The 19,565-nt window shown below is 53.1% G+C and overlaps 3 protein-coding genes across 3 annotated transcripts; 1 reads left to right on the forward strand and 2 right to left on the reverse strand.

Annotated features, from left to right (window-relative positions):
- Positions 1-3,250: 3,250 nt before the first annotated feature.
- Positions 3,251-10,304, reverse strand: ENH_00058690 (calpain family cysteine protease domain-containing protein, putative; the record flags this gene model as incomplete). The annotated part of the gene is made up of 10 exons (XM_013583606.1): positions 3,251-3,451; positions 4,173-4,400; positions 4,556-4,972; positions 5,239-5,339; positions 5,603-5,705; positions 5,911-6,628; positions 6,888-7,006; positions 7,316-7,494; positions 7,625-7,728; positions 8,119-10,304. The coding sequence occupies 10 exons, from the start codon at positions 10,302-10,304 to the stop codon at positions 3,251-3,253; spliced, it is 4,356 nt and encodes a 1,451-aa protein (XP_013439060.1).
- Positions 10,305-11,797: 1,493 nt separating this feature from the next.
- ENH_00058700 (Gpi16 subunit, GPI transamidase domain-containing protein, putative) lies at positions 11,798-15,468 on the forward strand (the record flags this gene model as incomplete). Its single annotated transcript, XM_013583607.1, has 10 exons — positions 11,798-12,095; positions 12,207-12,477; positions 12,636-12,882; positions 12,963-13,131; positions 13,319-13,849; positions 14,005-14,186; positions 14,344-14,757; positions 14,899-15,074; positions 15,184-15,257; positions 15,380-15,468. 10 exons carry the CDS (start codon positions 11,798-11,800, stop codon positions 15,466-15,468), a joined length of 2,451 nt encoding a protein of 816 aa, XP_013439061.1.
- A 374-nt stretch (positions 15,469-15,842) lies between these two features.
- ENH_00058710 (hypothetical protein, conserved) lies at positions 15,843-17,357 on the reverse strand (the record flags this gene model as incomplete). Its single annotated transcript, XM_013583608.1, has 1 exon — positions 15,843-17,357. The coding sequence occupies one exon, from the start codon at positions 17,355-17,357 to the stop codon at positions 15,843-15,845; it is 1,515 nt and encodes a 504-aa protein (XP_013439062.1).
- Positions 17,358-19,565: the final 2,208 nt, after the last annotated feature.

Here is a 19,565-nt window from a genome sequence, read left to right on the forward strand (position 1 = left end):
TTTGCTTACACCTTGGGCCATTATTTCCCTAGTGCGCGTGAGCCAGACTCGTAATTGATTAAAAACAATAGCTATGTGCTTTCTAGACGGTGAATTTTTCTTTGAAAATGATTTGTTTCTGAGCGCTAATCAGGAAAGCCAAATTTGCACTGATATAAGGAAGGTAAAGCCATGGGCTGATGCTAGCAGCAAGGAATATCTCCTAGCCATGCCCGCCTCCGCCAAATGAAGCAATATGCCATTCAGTTTGAGTTCGCATATAATTCTCTGCCTCTAAGCTCCACTGCGAGAGACATGGCGTCCTGCAGATATTGCGCTTGCATGCATCCCCATAGAATTTTCGCTACACGGAAACGGTGTTTTGGGGAGAGTTTAAGAGAGAACTTAGAGTGATTTGAGAGCTACTGGGGGGTTTCGTTACTTGCCATCATTCGTACTACGTCTGGTGTACCAGATTCCGTCGGATCTCTAAATTTAAGCGGCGAAAGGCTTCTTTAGTACTGCAATAGACTCCAAGTGGATTCCCTGGATGATGACGATCTTTTGCTCTCGCCGAACTAAATCTCTGACATCACTGCAACTCCTGTTTCAGCATCTCCATCAACCAAGGCACATCACAGAATCCATGCGCCTTCAACTACAAACCAGCCAACCCACATGGGCAGTTCGTTACTCTGCGAAGGAGCGCACCGAACTGCAGGTGGGCACAGCTTTCACACAATCTTGGAGCTTCAAACCCCTTCACAAGTTTAAAACACCCAACAAGAGCATGGTTTGTGTTCCCATAAAATGTCGAACACTAGATACAAAGAATGAATGCTTGTTGTCAGCTTCGCTTCCTTGTGGTTGTAAGGTTGTGGCCGACGCCCACAATACTGTACTACAGAGATCGAGCTAAACATTAATATATGGAACTAAAGTATAAGTACATGAATACCTACCACGTAAAAGCAACAAGTCAGCACTTCATTTGTGCGTTCGCCATAACTTCACATAAATAGAGTCAAGGGGACCACCAGGTCCCCGTTTTCCCGTCAAAAAATTGTCGGGGTAAACGGCCGAGAAACACAAAATTTGAAATTTAGTTCCAAGCAAAAATTATTACCCATTTGCAACCCCATTTAAGTGGCAGTCTGAAGGCGACAGAACTGAGGCGTTGGAAGTACGATTTTGCTCTGCCACTAATGACGGCCATTGTTTGAAGTGACCGTAGCTAGCTGGATTTGGCCAATCGACGCAAGGGCCCAGCATAAGCGAAGGGACGCTCAGGGCAAGTGATGAATGTGAAACCAAGACACTTCACTGGTGCACCTTGACACCGCTTTGTGAGCTGGCAGTACGGATTGCTTAGCGCCGTTGGATGCTGTCAAGCTTATCGTACAGCGCCGCTCACTAAAAACCGTGTGTGCCTGTTTTTCCGATGCATACAACACAACTCGGTATGCTGAAATGGCAAGAAGCAACAGCATATCGCAAACAGCCTGTAGCTGAATACGCTTACCGTAATGAAAAACCTACTGAATTCCGATAGTGTTGTTTTTTCAAAACAACAAGCTAAGGTAATTAGATAGCTTTCCACTGCACGGTTCGGACGGGTTGTCGAAAGCCAGCAGTGAGCGACTTGCAGACAGCCCTTTGGCATCGACTGGACACCAGTGTGAAGGCAGCGTAGAGTTTGAATTAATAAAAGGTTCAGTGGCCATATTTCGCCATATAATTTGTTTATTAATCTCTAAGCAAGAAGCAACGTGTTTACTCTTCGGCGCGTTTATGTGGTTCTGCGGACTGACATGACGCACTGGCCTTTACATAGACCACTGGTCATGTGCAAGGGGACTGCGAATGCAATTCGTGTTTTCTAACACAACGAGAAAGTATTACTCAGTGATTGAACCTGCCAGAATAAGCTTTCAACAGACATTTTTTTTTCACGCAGAGAATGTTGCGACTTCCAGTTTCTTCGCGCTTGACAGGCCTCTTCGGCTTATCGTTCCAGCACCTGTTCTCACTGCCTCCCGCCACCTCACGTTTGGGGGCTGACCCATTTCTGCTTCTTCCAGCATGTACTGTTTCTCGGAAGACCATGTGCGGAGGGCCCCCTGCCCAGGGGCTTCCAGTGGAGACAGTAGAGGGACCTCCAGAAGGGCCTACGAAAGCTGATGTTGCACAGGCCGGTGCTCAGGAAAAGTCCGATGGATGCCATAAAAGGAAAAAGAATAAACTTATCGGGCACTGTCAACTGTCTGGGCAGGCTTTGTACGAAACTGCCGATGGGGAGGAGACAGTGTTCCAATTCGAAGACTGAAGAGCCAGGAGCTGCAAACGTGGTAAAGTCAAACGGTCCTACGCGTCAGCCAAAGCAGCTCGGAAAAAGCGAACCGAAGCGGTGTGCATTTGGCGCATGCTGTTGCCACGGCGTCCCTGACTTTACTCTAGCATACCATGCGCTAACTTGTTCCATTCGTTTCTCGAAAGGCATACTTGTGTAGTGACAAGGCTAAGGGAAAATGCTGGAAAGTGTCATCATTCAGCATTCTAAAATTTCGTTTTTCTTTACTTTTTTTTTGCTCAACAAGCTACAAGTTGCACAGATATGGCGTGTTTATTATTCCAAAAGGTGTACAAATGTCTCTAACGAAGTGTGGGTATACAGAAAACTTTGTTCAAACGGCACAGACAAAATTTTGAGAGTATTTCTGGGAAAAAATGAGTACTCCAGAGCTTAAGGAGACACACGAAAATCATGGCGTTTCACGCTCGATATACAAATGTAATCACACCTATATAAATGTGTAACGTACACCTGTACCTATACAGGGGCACGCGCAGACGAACATGCACATACAGACGCATACATTTATGCATGATCGCATGCACACAACTACATCTACGCACATAATCCGTAACGCTCGACAAAAAGAACTGACCTCAGACAAACAAATTACCCGTTTGGTCCCAAACGAAAAAGTAAATATCCCTTCAGCGGTTACCTGACCCTGCGCCTGCAGGTGGTCAGCAAGGGGCTCTGCGTTAAGCCCTGGGGCATCTGTCCTCCTTGTGCACTCTTGGAGGCGGCAAATAAAACGAAGCCCCAGCTAATACAAGTACATAAATAATGCATTACAATACATAGTCGTGGCAACAGTAAATAATAACAAAGGCAAATTAAAGAAAAAAACAAGCTCTACGGGCTCACGCTGTGTCTCACCGCTGCTGTCTATGGTGTGCATTTGCCTATATGAGCTTCGAGCTACAGGGCTGTGCACTGCACCTTGTGGTCAGATATAACGTGTAACAACCAAGGCGTGGACTCCCACTCAGCACCAGCCTCAACGTTGCTGTTGCTGCTGCTGTTGCTGCTGCTGCTGCTGTTTTTGGGGGGAGTCGAGATGAAGACGATGTAGGCATGGTTTGTATCACTGAGCTCAACCAGAGTGATATTCAACACCCCCTGAAGGTATCATCAGTAATACACCCCCACAAGAATGGAAATAGGCGAAATAAAGATTACATAATGTAGCCAGAATGCAGGCTGGCTGGGTGGACGGAGCATGCAAATTCAACAAAGCGACGTTGAGACTACGTTAACATCCAAATTTTTACTTGTGCGATTACTGAAAGGAGCGGTACTCTTCAGCCTTGCAGATACATTCGAGTAACGCGATGTGCAGACACCCCAACTCTTGCTTGCAACTCAACTACAAACCCCCGTATCCATTATACTGCTACTGTAGCCCAATCCTCACAACACAAAAGCATGCACTGAGCTGAGCCACCCGCTAGCTACGTTTGTTTTGTCCGTAGGGGCTAGAGACTGCCACAGCAGCATAAAGGGAGACAGCCAAAGATAATCAGATGATGACAAACAAACACGCTGAGGCATGGTAGGGATGGAATAAGCAACATGGAAAACTTGGTAAAAGGTGACAAAAAGAGGAGCAGCGAAGCAAGCCGGCACTAACATGAGCACAAGCACATTCACGCGACCATTGACAGACAAAGAATGGCAAAAATGCACTGGAATTTGCACATCGGCGCAGGGAGGCTGAAGAAGAAACAGAGACGAGCACTGAAGGAGACAAACAGGGAAGCAGCTAAATAAATAGACAAAGGGACACAGATTATCGGCGACAAGTGCAGTCTGTGCGTATTTAATGCAAATAAGCTAGTACCTTTCGCTGTAGAAGGTCCTGAGCTGCTGACGACTTCATCCGTCCGTCGTCGCTTAGGCCTCCCTCAAGGTCACTCTTCTTGACCAGCTGCAGCTGCTTCCCTCCTTTACTGCTGCTGCTGCTGCTGCTGCTGCTGTTGCTCTCCGTAGGAGCAAACAGATACAGGGAAAGAACAGGTGTCGACTTCAATGGCAGCTTTCTAGCGAGAATTTCAAGTCGCAGAGAAACCTGCGGCGGCCCAGCGAACTCAGAAAGCAACTAAAACGGTAAATGCAACAGAAGCTATTAATTGGAGGCGAAAGCATCTGCTTAAGAAATAAGCAGACATGTGTAGGCCGGGACTTAATTTCTTAGTTGAAAGCGCCAGGCATACGCAGCCTCACTCTGGTTGGCGCCGTAGAGAGCTGTAGAGCTACGCGTCCCCACACATGGCGAGCAGCGCGGGCAGCTGCCGACGGTCCCTTGATGGCTTCATAATACAGGCGGGGGTCAGGGGGGACGGCGTACGGGTAAGGCATCGGCGCAAGAGTCAAGGGGGAGCTCCTAGTGCTGGTGTTGCTGCTAGCCCTGCTGCTGCTGTTACTGCTGATGCTACTCCTGTGGTGCAGGCCTATCTGAAAAGGGCCCAAGTTGTCGGGCTTGAAGGTGCTGCAGATCAAGGTGTACTCCCCGGCATTCAGCGAACTCGACAAGTAGCAGCACCCGGCTCTGTAGCTACCGCTGGTCATCGCTTTTCCAGTACGAAGCAGACGCGGAGTAGCAATACGACTAGAGAACAAACGCAAATTCACCGAATATTCCTGGAGAAAAACACGCAGACCGTGAACACTAGGCCATATGCCCCTAGATCGTGAGCCTTGAACCCCATAGTCACCGCCTGAAGACCTGAAACGTTCCCCTCCCAGCATGCTGTTAAGCCTGAAGTCGAGCAGTATCTAATCTACAACCACCACCCTCAATTCAGAAACCTTAATCCTAAGCCTTCAGCCCTCAATCCCACACCCTGAATCCTTAACCATATTTTGCACTGTGTGTGTCTTGCCTCAGGGCACTCCAGGAATAAGACGGCCTCGACGGGCTCTGGTACAGTGATCCTGAACTGAGGATTCCTGAAGAAGTTCCAGAGATCATTGCTACAGCCCCCAGCATTCTCCCGTGTCCATTCTCCTGCAAAGCACAAAAAGGTTTGAAAGTCTCAGGGACGGATTCAAAAACGTTTCACGAGGAGACGCAAATGATAAAGATAGGGTAGTTCAAAGACGACTTTTATGCACGCCTCATCAAAGTTGAAGCGGGCAATCGAACACTAATAGAAAAACCACACAGATGTCAAGCGTCAAGGCAGCGGTAGCTACTGCGTAAAGCTTAACAACTGTAGCAGCAAAGCAGCAGCAGCAGCAGCAGGAGCAACAGCAGCAAAACCAGAATACCTTTGAGGTAGACTGAACTCCACTCGGGGCCAAAAAGCGGGGGCAGCGGCTTCAATGCCGCCGGTATGTGTGCGAAGACTTTCATTGTGAAGTTGAACTCGTCCTAAAGCAGAGCAAGAAACTGAACTGAGAGCCCTACATCCTAAGCGCTAAAAATAGTTCTAGCCTAAACCCCGCGCAACACATTCATCTGAGTGCCGAATGCTGAGCAGCAAAAGTTGAGGCACAGTGTATCATTTAACGGAGGATTTCAATAGAAAACGGAGGCCCTAGGCTGGAGTGCGGTTTTGCTCTCAGGGTTTCTTTACCTTCTGCGAGTACTGGCTGACGACCAGTACGTAATCGAGGGCCCTTAGTAAATTGCTAGCTGCGGCTGGCTTGTCCACCGCATTCTTGGCCTGCTGTTGCTGCTGCAGCTGCTGTTCAGTCGCTGCCTCGGTCACGTTACCGCCAGCAACAGCAGTAGCCGCAGCAGCACCTGTTCCTGCGTGAAGCGCCTTGGGGTCAAGCCGAACTTTGACTAGAGTGCACTCGCCGTTGCTATATACGCCCTGTTTTGCCGGGGGAGGGGGGCAGGAAACTCGGCTATTTCCTTCATAGATATGGACCGCCAGATATTTGCCGCTGAGGTCTCTTTGCCTCTCTCGCACATGTCGAGACAGCAGCACCCAGAGTTCAACTGGGGTGCTGCAACCGCTGCTGCTACTACAGCTGCATGGGCCGCTGCTACAGCAGCAGCTGTTGTCCTCTGCGTCGCCGCTGACGCTGCGGGTAGCCAGGGCAGCAGGCCCGACGCCTGCTGCTGCTGCTGCCAGAGCAGCAGCCGCTGCGCCGCTGCCGCTGCCGCAGGTGCCATCCACGGCCAAAAGATCTCCATTTGTCAAGGAAGGAAATGAAATATAAGGGGGCAGAAGCCGACCCTTAACAGCGCCCGCAGCAACTGAGAGGTGTAGCTGTGGGTTGAATGCCACCATGTGAGAGTCATCTGGTAAAAAAGATTCACGTACAAACCGAGACCGCTCCCACCTACAAAGGATAAAATGCGAAGCACAATGGAAATGTCAAAAACTTTAACGATAAGTGATGAGCCCTGACAGAAAAGCGCAGGAAGAAAGGTTGACAGAGGCATGCATATCGAGGCTGTTCGAAACCAATACGCAATCACGGTTCAATGCGCATCTTCGTATCTCGATGAAGCCACACAATACTACTGCTACTACCGCTGCCGTTGTCCCAGCCTCTACTGTTGCTGCTACTCATAATTTTGCCACCGCTGCCGACGTACTTTGAGTGGACTTCCGAGATGAATGGGAAGTAGGCTGCATTCCAGCAAACATAAAGATGCGAAAACCATCGCACCACGTCGCGCCATTCAATCCAGAAACAACCACAGTCCTCCTTGCCCTGGAAAATACAAAGAGAGACACAGGAAAGACGTAAACTTCAGTAAGAAATCGTTTCTAAGCCGGAGGCTGTTCATCAGCCAAAAAATGCCTCAAAAACAGGACCACAACGACTGGTCACAGTTCACAGGTTGCTGAGGCCTCGGGCTTAGGCCTCAAGTGTCTTTCGACGCTCAGCGTGAACTACAGGCTTAAAAGGGTGCGGCTAGAGAGCCTCCATTATGCCTTGTTTTGGTTTAGTCTCAGCCGGAATTTATCCAACCTAGCACCAGCAGAGCGTCAAGACTGAACCCTGGGCCCTCAGACTCACCGCCACTGCTGGATCGTAGTCCAATGCATCCTTCAGCTGCTGGGTCCATGTCTTCTTGTCCCCCGGCGAAAATTTTCCACGCCAGCGCATGCAGCCCCAAGGATTCTTCACGTACAAAAGGCGGTGGCCAAACACCTCCGCGTGGCGCAAGACGGAATAGGCATGGCGGGCCACTATACCTGGGGTGACGAGCACAGCAACAGAAGAATAACGAGCATGAAATATGAATTCTAAAGAAAACGATCAGGGTAAACGAAACTGGAAGGAACAATGAAAAGAGGATCACATAAACCGACGACACAAACATACCTGTGCTGACAGAAACCCCCTCAGGGAAGTCGAGGCCGCTTGGCGCCGCGTCAAAAACTTCACTTGTGCCCAAGCAAGCTACGCACCGGCCTTCACTGAGACCCCTGGTAGCACAAGTAGCAATGCGAGCAAAAAGGAAAAGCGCACATTGAGACAACAGCGTACCCCGGCAGACGAGCTACTGCTACGAACAAAGAATAAATGACAAAGCAAATGATATGCAAGTGACAAAGAAACAATCAAACAGGCGAAGTGATAAACATAGGCAAGCAAATCTACGGTCACAGCCTTAGCCCAACATGCAGCCAACCATACACCCACCCCAAATCCAAGCTACTTCCCAACTCCACCTTCTGTTAAGCCCATTTCAGGCAGCATACATAAATAAAAAATATATACACCGCTCATGCTGAATGGAACATACTATTTGCGCGTTTAAGCCGATTGCACTATACCCAAAGGATCCAGCCAACTGCTCCCCTTCCAAAACATACCTATTGAGCTGAAACCAAACGACATCCCACGCTGGATTTTGTCTCTGCCTCTGCAGCACTTCGTCCGTCTCTCCTCCAGTGACGATGGGAGTATGCGTGGCTGGCGTGCCAGTGTGGACGTCGCTGCGGAACGGGATGGTTTCAGGGAGCCAGCCAGTCAAGTGGTACAGGTCGGCCCCCGGGTTCGAGCCCTGCATGCTGTAGCTGCCACCCATCAGCTTCACAAATGCCTTTTCCAATAAGGAAACCCACAGCTCGGACGGTTGCTGAGAATGCGCGCACAGCAGCTTTCCGTCCCGCCGCGTGGGCACATAGTCATCGACCAGCACCTTGCGGGGAGCCCCATTGAAGAACAGCTTCACGCCGTACATCCCACGGGGGTTGTACACAGGGCGAGAGCGGTACCTGCTGCTGCTGCTGCTGCTGCTGCTGCCAGGGGTGCAGCTGGCAGCAGCTCCTGGCTGCACCCGTTTCTGGGGGTAAATCAGGCTAGATATTACGGGCAAGCCATGGCGGCGCTCGTAGTCCGAGAGAACCGCCAGGGAGGAAAGGAAGGAGCAGTCGCCCACAAAGCCCTGGCGGATGCTGCGGCTGCAAGGCAGGTCCAGCAGCACCTGAGGTTGAGGCACAGCCTGCTGCTGCTGCTGCGGTTGCTGCTGCTGCTGCTGCTCAAGCGCGTCGCTGATGCGACGCCATGCATAAAACTTCTGCTGCTGTTTCTGCGAAAGAGTCAGAAAACCCTCAGGGTCCGCCCACCGCCCGCCCACCCAACCCAAAGGGTGCGTAGCTGCTGCTGCTGCTGCAACTGCTTTGGCTGCCCGCGAAATAGTGCTAGCAGCTGCTGCTGTTGGCTGACCAGAAGGGGAACTGCCGCCGCAGCAGCCCTCCGTCATGTAGAGCCCGTCGTGCCCGGAATCTATTTGGGAGCCGCGCCGCCGGTGCTTCGGGTGCTGCTGCTGCTGCAGCAGCTGCTCTTGCTCTAGCAAAGGACCCGCAGCAGCTGACCCTGCAGGCATAGAAGAAGCCCTCGGAGGAGGCACTCGACTGTGTATGGCAACTGGCTGCGTTTGAATGCCAGCTGCAGCGGCGGCAGCAGCTGAAGCATCCGTGCTGCAGCTCATGCTGCTGTTGTCTGGAGGGTCGCATTCGAGGTAAAAGTTGCTGCTAATGTCCTTATCAGTTTCACTCCACGGTAGCATCAAAAAAGGTCCAACAACAGAAGATTCCATCAGCAGCTGCTGCGCGTATGCATTGTAGCTGCTGCTGCTGCTGCAGCAGCTGCTGCTACTACTGCTGCTGCCGCCACTAACCTCACGCAGAAGTTCCATCTGAAGGTTACTGCTGCCACTGCAGCCGCGCGCTGCTGCCGCAGCAGCAGCAGCAGCTTCTGCAGCAGCAGCAGCAGCAGCAGCATCGTCTCCATCCAGAACAGCAGAAGACGACCACTGGAAGGGGTCCCCGTGGGCCACCTCTTCTGCTGCTTCACCGCCAACTATGTCCACACAGCCTTTATCGTTATAAGAAGCAGCTGAGGCCTTTCCTCTTCCTGCTGCTTCTGCTGCTAAGGGCCGAGATGCTGCAGCTGGCGGCGCCACGGCTTCCGCTTGATACAGCCGCCGCTGGGGCCGCTGCAGCCTGCTGCTGCTGCTGCTGCCCGCAGCAGCAGCAGACGGGTCGCTCCACCCCAGCCCGCAATTCGGCGCCCCCTGCTGCCTAGCTGCAGCAGCAGCAGCAGCGGCCGCTGCTGCTGCATGCGCTGGCGTCCCAGGTGCTCCTGCTGCTGAGGCCCCGATCTCGCTAAACGCGCTTGCACCCGACTGGAGCAGCAGCTGCTGCTGCCCCTCTGGCTGCATGCGCAGGTGGTCTTCTCGCAGCAGCTGTTGTTCCTGTTGCTGCTGTTGCTGCAGCGCCACGTCAGATGGCTCCTCGGGCCGAACTGCTGCACCCGGGGAGGCAGCAGCAAGGTTCAGACCAGCCGCAGCACTAGTTGCACTAGCTGCTGAGGTGGGGCGAACCGCTGCGTTCTTAGTGCACTGGGCTCCCATGGTCTGGTGCCCTTGCTGCTGCCGCTTCTGCTGCTGCTTGTGCTGCTGCTGCTGCTCCAGCTGCAGCAGCTTGGGGTGTAAGTGGAGTCGGCTTACTACAGACGACCTGCAGCAGCGCCGCGCATTGCAGTGAGACGCCATACACTGCTGAGACTCCTCCTGATGCAGTTCCCGCACTTCAGCTGCTGCTGAAGTCGCTGCTTTTGTCTGTGCTGTTGTATTTGCTGTTGCCGTTCTATTTGCTGCTGGCGTTCTGGTGAGGCAGCAGCGAAGCTGATAGTACAAGTAGCGACCTTTCTCTACAGCGACTGTTTATTCTGCTGATGCTGCTAGTGCTTATCCTCCTTCGGCTTCTGTAGATGTTCGTCGATGCGACCTGCTGCTGCTGCGGTAGTGTCCAACGGATTGCGCAGCAGCAGCTGCTGCCGCTGCAGCAGCGCTAGCTGCAGCTGCTGCAGTAAACGCCAGCAGTGCTTCTAGTTTTGCTACTGAGCTCCCTGCTTCCTCCACCCCTTGCTTCGCAGTCCGAATATCTCTACTCAGAAGAGCAGCAGCAGCTGCTGCTGTGGCATGGAAGTCGCAGTAGCAGCTACAGGCGCCGAGTGTGGCCACAATAGAAGTTCTGCAGAAGTAATTTGACTTCCAATACTTATCGTTAAGCAGCTGCGATGGCTGCAGCACTGCATCAGTAGCACCTGCTGCTGCTCCGTTTGCTGCCGTTGGGCTGCGCTGCAGCAGCAGGCTGCTGCGCCCTTCTTCTGTACATACACTGCGAGCGACAGCAGTTGCGCCTACAGAGAAAGAAACGAACCCAGAGATTCGTTGGAGTTCCTGCTGCAGCAGTCGTTTGGCGGTAAGGCGGCAGCAGCCTCGCGAGCAGCAGCAGCAGCAGCAGCTGCTGCTGCTGCTGCAGCTGCTGCTACTGCATCGGCAGCGCGCACTGACGGCTACTGCTGCTGTGGTGGCGCCTGTCCCCTGACCCTCTGTTCTGCTTCCTGAGTAAATAATTATATGAATCTCTGCCTTATAGCACAATTTTGAGTGCACCAGCTGCAGCAGGACCGCCAACAGCAACCTAACAGCTGCAGCGACGAGCTGCTGCTCCCGTCGGCGGAGACCCCGTGGGACCCACCATTTACCTCAGCTCGCTGGGCTTTGTCTCTGGGACAATTGAACGATTGCCTGTTATTTTAGTTGCTACTGCTGCGGCGCTGGCTGCAGCAGCTGCTACGGCTGCTGTACCAGGACAAGACAAAGACAGCAAGGCGCTGCATGTGCCGCAGCGTGTGGGGCCGCGACCGACCCCAAAACAGCTCTCACAAGAAACGACGAGTGCAAAAAACACAGCGGCTACACTTGCTGAAACTGCAACAGGCGAAGTCTTAGCAGTAGCGGCAGCAGCGACGGCAGCAGCAGCGCTAGTGGCGGCAGCAGCTGCTGCGGCAGCTGCACTAAAACAGGGAGGCTCTGCTGCTCTTCCCTAATAATCAGTGGAGACCATCCACATTGGAGCAGCAAGGCCAACAGCAGCTGCGACAACAACAGCAGGTGCTAGACCAGCACCACAGTGGAAGCAGCACCAACCGGTGCTCCTTGCAGAACGCACTACAACAAGCAGCAGCAAACGGCTGCCTATGAGCCGAGCTGCAGCCGCAGCAGCAGCAGCTGCTGCTGTCGCTGCAGCAAGACAGTCAGAGAAATGTAGGCGACAACGCGCAGCACCATCGTGGGTAGTGTTCCTGTTGCTGCTTTGCTGCTGCTGCTTGGCCCGGCTGCAAGCCACAGACGCAGCAGCAGCCACGCCAGCGACAGCACAAGCAGCAGCAGAAGCCGCACCTGAAGTCTACAGCGAAGTTGTTTTCACAGAGCCGCTGCGCTCTCGGGGCCTTTTTCTTGCGCACTTCGACCTGCGGCTGCGTTCCAGCATTCTCGGTGAGGCTGCCCTTTGTTGCTGCTGCTCTCAGCTGCTGCTGCTGCAGCTGCTGCTGCAGATGCTATCGTCTCTGTAGGTCAAGTTGCTTCTTTTGCTGCGAATGCTTTCAGATGGAGTTTACTCAGGGTCCGGGCTGCATGCCCATTTGTTCCCGCTGGACCTCGCCCGGCTGCTCAGCACCCACCTGCTGCAGCAAGACAGCAACAGCCTGCTGCAGCAGCAGAAGCAGGAGCTGCCGCATGCTTACTCATTCATTGACTTGTCTCTGACACAGGGAAGATGGAAGGCGAACTTGTGGGGGCCTGCAGCAGCAGCAGCAAAGCCTCCAGGGGCCTTTCTGCGGGCAGGGCTCTCACAGCACCCTTCTTACCACCAGAAGAGGTCTGCTTCTGCTGCTGCTGCGCACACTGCTGCTGCTGCTCCTCGCGCTTGTGCTGCTGCTGCTCTTGCCCTCACGGCCAGGTATTTCGGGTGTCTCATTTCAGAGGTACTTCTTGCTGCTGCTGTTGCTTCTGCTGCTGCTGCTCCTTCTGCTACAGGCTGTGGAGCCGTCTCGCGCACACGCTGGCATCAACAACCTGCAGCGCCTTATCGCGCCTTGCAAGCGCAACAGATGCTGTGGTGACACAAACAAGTGCTGCTGCAGCAGCAGCAGCAGCAACAGATCAAGAAGAGGAGCAGCAGCAGCCGCAGGGCTACGCGCAGCGCATGGCTTCTCTTCCTGAGGCAGCAATCTGTTCGGACACGCACAACAACATGTTGCGGCTGCTGCCCTGCAAGCAGCAGGTGAGCCGCGTGTTGCTGCTGATGTAGCTGCTGCATCTTGCTCCCCAGGCGAGGTCTTGCTGCTGCTGCTGCTGCTGCAGGCTGGGCTGTTGATGGTTGTTCATCCGTATTCTCTCGCGATCTCTCCCTACAAGTCTTACAGGCTTCGCATCACACCGTTTGCTGCTCAGCAGCGGCAGCAACAGCAGGAAGTCGCAGAGCTGCGGCTTGAGCTCTCTGTGGTGCTTCGATATCCAGATGAAGCAGACTGTGAGTCATTGCTGCAGCTACTGCTCCAGTTGCTGCTGCAGCTCCTGTCGCGGATGCTGCTGTGTTCGCTTTCTGCAATTGCTGCTGCGGTGTCTGCAGCAGCAGTTGCTGCTGCAGCTGCTGTGACCCCACTAATTTGGTCCTGCATGCGCTGCCGGACCTGCGGTGCGTCTGCTTTTGCATGCAGTGAAATTTTCGTTAGTGAATCTGTTTAGTCACGTGTACCTACACGTATTTCCCAAACCGTTTGAACCGAAGGCGGACGGGCAGCAGCAGCAGCAGCACGAAGAGCAGCAGAAGGAATCGCTGCTGCTGCAAAATCCCCCAGCGTTCGGGCGCTGGAATTGTGTTGCTGCAGGCAGCAGCAAGTGGCTGCTGCGCATATTTCACGAAGCAGACAGCAACAGCAACAGCAGCAGCAGGAGCAAAGACAGCAGCAGGGCAGATGAGCTGGTTCAGCAAGTTGCTTCAGCAGCAGGCTTCGCTACTTACGATGCTTTTGCGGTGGACGCGTCGTCATCCCTTATTATGTTCGACTTGCGTCAGCAGCAGCAGCAACCGCAGCAGGAGCAACAGCAACAGCAGCAGCTAGAAAGCTTGCTGAGCTATAGGTGGCGCCTTCCACCGGAGGCGCCTGGCTTTTCAGTTTCCCGCGGGCTTGCTGCAAATGCCATCAGACCAGAAGCAGACAAGTTGCATGGCAGGTTTAGGGTAAAGGGTTGAAGCTTTCGGGTTTTCGCGCGTAGAAGTCCATGCTGCTTTATAGAGACCCTGTGCTACTTCGTAGAGGCCCCCAAGTTGCGTCGTTTCTTCCCGTTAAGCCCTTGCTGCTGACGCTTGCTGCTGCTTTTGCTGCTCGTGCTGCTCCTGCAGGCTCGTACTGGGTTCTGTTTGAGAACAGTGGAGACAGCGCAGCCTCTGCTGCGTTTGTTGACTTGCTGCCGCGCAGCGTTTTGCCTCTTGTGGCTGCTGCCAAGCTGGTCAGGTACCCCATGTACCAGGAAACGCAGCAGGACTACCAGCTGGAGCAGCAGCAGCAGCAAGATTGCGATTTGGTGAGATGTCGTGGCGCCGCAATCCTGCTGCTGCGCTTGTCTCAGTGCTGCTTTCTGTAGAGCGTTGTTTGTTGCTTGTTTCTGCTGTTGCTGTTTCTATTTTTAAGCGTTGGAAGTGCTAACTCTGAGTACGCTTCTTGCTGTTCCTACTGTGCAGAGCTTGGAGGGTTCCGCAGCCGTCAACGCGTCTGGATTGAAACTCCAGACGCCTGTGACCAGTGGTCCGACTGCAGACGTTGCTGCGGTGGGAAGATCAGCTTTAGCTGCTGACATTACTGCTGCCATCGCTGCTGGTGAGGCGCCGCGTGGGGGCATGGACGACATGTGGCTGCCTCACTGGCTGCGGGTGCGCTCCAGCTTGCTGCCTGAAGGAGCTGCAGCAGCAGAAAAGCAGCAGGAGGGGGCTCAGCTCATGTTGCCGTCGGCTGTACTGCAAGGCACTGTGCGTGTGCCGGCCCGCTGCAGCATGCTGCTGTCACTGGGGCTGCAGCTAATGTTGCAGCAGCCACAGCTGCTGCACTCGAACCCCCAAGGTGGCAGTGCAGTTGGAGGCGCCTTTGCTGCTGTTCCTGTAAGCCTTGACTGTCTGCTGCGGCGGCAGTTTTCTCTGCATTAGCAGCAGCAGATGTGGCAGCAGTATATCCATTGGTCGCATGTTCAGCAGCAGCAGCGGCATCAAAATTGTCGAGCCCGGTTTGTTTTGTTGCAACAGAGGAAACTGGCGTTCGCCTGGCCTCCCCCTGCCGCTGTCTTGGGAAGCGCAGCAAACGCATGCACCGTCACGCAATCCCCACCGTGCAGCATCCGGCCGCTGCCAGCAGGAGCAGCAGCAACAGCAGAAAATCAGGTGCAGCAAGCGCCGTTAGAGCCGTTTTTAGGATTTAAAGAGTGAGACCAACACGAGCGTATTGCGCGTTGGGTTGCCACCGCAGCTACTTAGATATTTCCCTTGTAAGTGTTTTCATTGCTGCCGCTGCTACAATTTGCATGCTCTCAGGGATCTTGAGGAGAGGCAGTGGCAGTGGACAGCGACTGGAGGCACCCGACTTAAGCTGCCGCTGCCGGATTTCGGTGGGCTTTACAGCAAGCTGCAGTACTAGCACCCAACAGCAGCAACAAAGAACCTGGTCGCATCAGGAAAAGCAGCAGTAGCAGCAGCACCACCGACACTGTGCTTGGGTGCTGTGCTGCAGATATGCCTTTCAACGTCATCGCCGTCTCGGGCACATCTTTAATGATTTTATTTAGCGCGACATTTAGGCTAGTCGTGCACAGAAGATAAGCATAAGCAGCCTTGTGCTGATCCTGTTGCTACGGCTACTGTCGCAGCAGCAAAAACTTCGATTGACACGAGCAGTCTTCATTGCTCACGCAGGGTTAAAATTAAAACTATTATGCAGCCATAACAACTGCAGAAAAATTGCAGCAGCTGCTGCTGTTTCATGCAGCAAGTGGTGCTGCGTGCTGCCGCTGAAATTCCACGCAGCAAGTGTTGCGGTACAACTTGCTGCTGCTGCAGCAGAAAGAACAAAACCTATGTGCTTGCATTTATCAGAGGGACGAAGAGGGAGATGCTGCTGTTGTAGATGTTGCAGCACTGGCCTCAGCACCGCAGTGCCTGCCGCAGCGGCGGCAGCGAAGCTGCTGCTAAGGTCCCTACAGAGAATCGCGTCTTGCCCTGTTTCTCTTTGGGCACTCTAAAAAGGGGCTCCATAGAAACATAAGAAGCCGTGTGAAGGCGTTCAGTTGTTTAGTGCAGCAATCGTCTGATGCTGCGGCGCTGCTGCTGCCGTTAAGCCCCGCTTCAAGGTCAACGAAGTCCTTTGCAATCATCTGTGCCTGCTGCTGTTCATGCAGCTGTTTCGCGGAAGGGCCGTTGCTGCTGCAGCCGTTGCTGCTGGAAAACGCAGTGCTCTGCAGCTCGTCAGCTAGAGAGGGGGGCGTTTGTATTTCGGATGACTGGCGCTGCTGCTGCTGCTGCTGTGACAAATGCATGCGCAGCATGCGGGGAGACGCAAGGGGCAGCATGGGCAAGCCGCTGCTGCTGCCGCGGGGTGTCTGCGGCAGCGACATGTCTTTATTTATTCCCAAGCCAGGCGCTGCCTGCTTGTCAGATTGGCCCCGAATGCCACTCCCCTGCTGCTGCTGCTGCTGCTGAATTTGCTGGTGCAGCGACCTGTTGCTGCCGCCGCTGGCGGTAGCAACAGAGTGATGGCTTGCTGCTGCTGCTCGGAGCTGCTGCCTTAGCAGCAGCACCTCCTCGTGCAGCTTTTTGGCAGAGTCCGCACATGCCTCTTTAGAGCTCTGCAGCGCTTGCAGCTGCGCAGCAAAAGTCTCTCGCTCTTGAGTCAACTTCTTTGCCCACTCTAGTGCAGCACTGGCTCGCTGTGACCTTGCTGACAGCTGCTCCTGCTGCACTTCCGTCTGGAGTTCAGCATGGGCCCGCCGCAGCGCCTCTCGCTCCTGCCGCAGCTGCTGCTCTCGAGTCCGCAGCTGAGCGGCTTCTGCTGCTGCAGCCTGCAATGCAGACTCCCGCTGCTGCAGTAACTCCTGCTGCAGCAGAGACTCTTGTTGCTGAGCCTTCAGCTGCCGACGCAAGGAAGCCAACTGCTGCCGCAGACTTGATGCTTGCCGCTCCAGCGCCTGCTGAACCTCCCACTCCTGCTGCTCCCGCTGCTGCTGCAGCTTCTCAAACACCTGCACGCGGATGCTGTCGCGGTTGCTTCCATTCTCAGTTGCAGTGTCATTCGTCTCAGGCTCAGAGCCTTCATAATCTGCGCTGCAGTATGTGCTTTCGGGAAGTCGTGAAGACTGCAGCAAACGGCAGCCACGAGGTGTACGTACGCTGTCGTGCTCACCCTCTGCAAGCCACTTCAAATCCCTATCCTCAGATTCAGAAACAGTCCACGAGAGTGTAGCTGCTGAAGTTTTGGGGTGTACTGACTCCACGTCACGTGGGATCTCGGCATTAGACGCAGCACCAGACTTGCCCGGCTTTATTCCTTCCGTTGGGAGTAGCACACAAAGACGGGAACCGCTGGCAGGTGAACTGTCAGTTGCAGCAGCAACAAAAGCATCTGGCACAGATGGTGATAAAATTTCTTGCGTCTTTCCACCTTCAGTTGCCGTGCTAATGGCTGGAGAGACAGCGAGCACCTCATATGCCGGCATCTTGGTGTTTATGCAGTTGAGATGACTCAGCGATTGTTTGCAGCGCTTAGGTCTTCTCCCACTCGAATGAATGCCCCACCCCCGCAGCCTTAGCTGCTGCTGCACTGCCGTCTTCTGCCGCTATGGAACAGCGCACCGCGGCAAGAAGCCCACGGCGATGAGATTCCGCTGGCAACAAGCACGCGGGCGAAGAAAGGCGTTAGCCTGTCTCAAAAAGCTAATTAGAGTTGTCTTTAGTGAAGGCTGCCAATAGAGCTGTGCAGAGCACAAGGACACAGAAGAGGCCCTGATGAACGCGACAGGGCGTGCCCGCCACGGTAGGACATGAGGTGCATTCCCTGCCTCCTCACAGACATTGGCTGGGCGGTGTGTCTCTGTGGCTTCAGATTAAACATAAACAAATGCTATTTTTGCTTGAGGGTTTTGAATCGGTCAGAACATGTGCACATTAAGCATCCACGGGCTCCAGGGCTTCGCCGCTGGCGACCGCAGGACCACGGGCCGGTACCAACTTCAAGCTCAGATCGCCGTCCAGTGCCCATAGAAGAAGATGTCAATGATTTTTGGTATCTACTTTTTCTACAATGCTTCGAAATTAGTGCATTTTATAAATATGGGATTATATGGGGCTAGTTGCTTCTTATGAGTGCTCCTCAAGGGCCGTTCAATAAGGGGCTGCGCCACCTCAGAGCGCGTACGCTTAGATATTTGCGGTGCGTGCAAACTGTGTCTCTGCTAGTCGCGTGGGAAATGGATGCATTTACTTCCAAAAAGGTGGCTTAAAAAACTGAAATCTCCTGGTTTACGGGGACGAAACATCAATGAATTCTGCTCTAAGTTGCCGCCAAGATATTCGGCGCCTCGGCGCACTACAATGCACGCTAAGGCCTGCAGGGCTCGAAAAGCCATGATCCTGGCTAACGGCACCTTCTATTAAGCGGATAATGAGTTGAAAAACAGCAAGGAATTTTTTCGACAGAAAAAACCAAATTAGCTATATGGGCGTCTCGATGATCGTAAATTTTCGGACCACTGGTCCGACGTGTCGGCCGCAACCTCGAATATCTACAAGTTTCGAGTTCCTCCAAAAAACTGGAGGAAATTAGATACAGTTTGACAGTTTCATATACTTAAAATTTGTAGCTCCACTGTAGGCATACTAATATTCATTCGCTGCTTCACTGTTCGTCGGACTGGCGCAGCCCGTGCCGACTGGTTGGAAATCTGAACAGATAGTGCTTGGATACAGAATCCAGGGGTCGATTGTTTTCAATAGCTTTTAATGTAGCACTGAGTTTGTTAATTTGGTCATTTTTTAAATTGGAACCATCTTCTCCGTTCAATCAAACGCAGAAGAACGTTCCACACCTTTTTTGAACGCGCACGTGAGAATGGTGGTCTTTCAGCTCCATGCACTTAGTGTTTAACTGAAGAATAGAAGAGCTCCTTTATTCATGAGTAATTTATCCGGCAAATGGTCAAGAAAGGAATAGAGTGGTGGTTGCTGGTCTTCCTAGGCGTGGGCTTGTGGTGCAACTTTTGCCGAGAAGCCTAGTTATCAGTAAATGCCGCGGCTGTTGCACCCGACAAATTGCCGAGAATAGTGAGCAGACTAAGCTTTTTTTTGTAAACGGATTCACATCCCATATTACCAGCAGAGACAGATATAGCATACGCAGCAAGTGGATAAACACGCACGTGCAGAGGGACTGCAGCACTTTTGTGAACGGCCCTTGATGCCCGCAAAGGAGAAACAACTAGTCCTAATCATTTTAAAATAAACTCATTTATCAAATAAGGGGCATTTCGGGAAAAGCTAAGGGAAAAATGCTGTACATCATCTGAGGGCACTCGACAGTGATCTTGCTTCGAAGTCGCGGCACTGTATGGTCCTGCAGTCGCCGGCAGCAATCGCCGGAGCCGCTGTCTGCTTGATATGCTCATTTACAAAGTATTTCCAAGCCTTTAGCCTCATTTTTTATTTATTTACGTATAATCTCAAGCCAGAGAGAAAAACAGACCAAAGTCTATGAGGAGGCAAGGAATGTACTGCACGTCTTACCCTGGCGGGCTCGCTCTGTCGCATTCATCCCTTGGGGCCTCTTCTATGTACTTGCGCACTGTGTGGCTCTATTGAAAGGCCTCTAGTAACTACAACTTCAAACAGCTTTTTGACGGAGGCTAGGACCTGCAGCCAGCGGACTCTCC

Source organism: Eimeria necatrix, genomic scaffold, assembly GCF_000499385.1.
Source record: "Eimeria necatrix Houghton genomic scaffold, Enh_scaff4, whole genome shotgun sequence".
Taxonomy (NCBI): domain Eukaryota; phylum Apicomplexa; class Conoidasida; order Eucoccidiorida; family Eimeriidae; genus Eimeria; species Eimeria necatrix.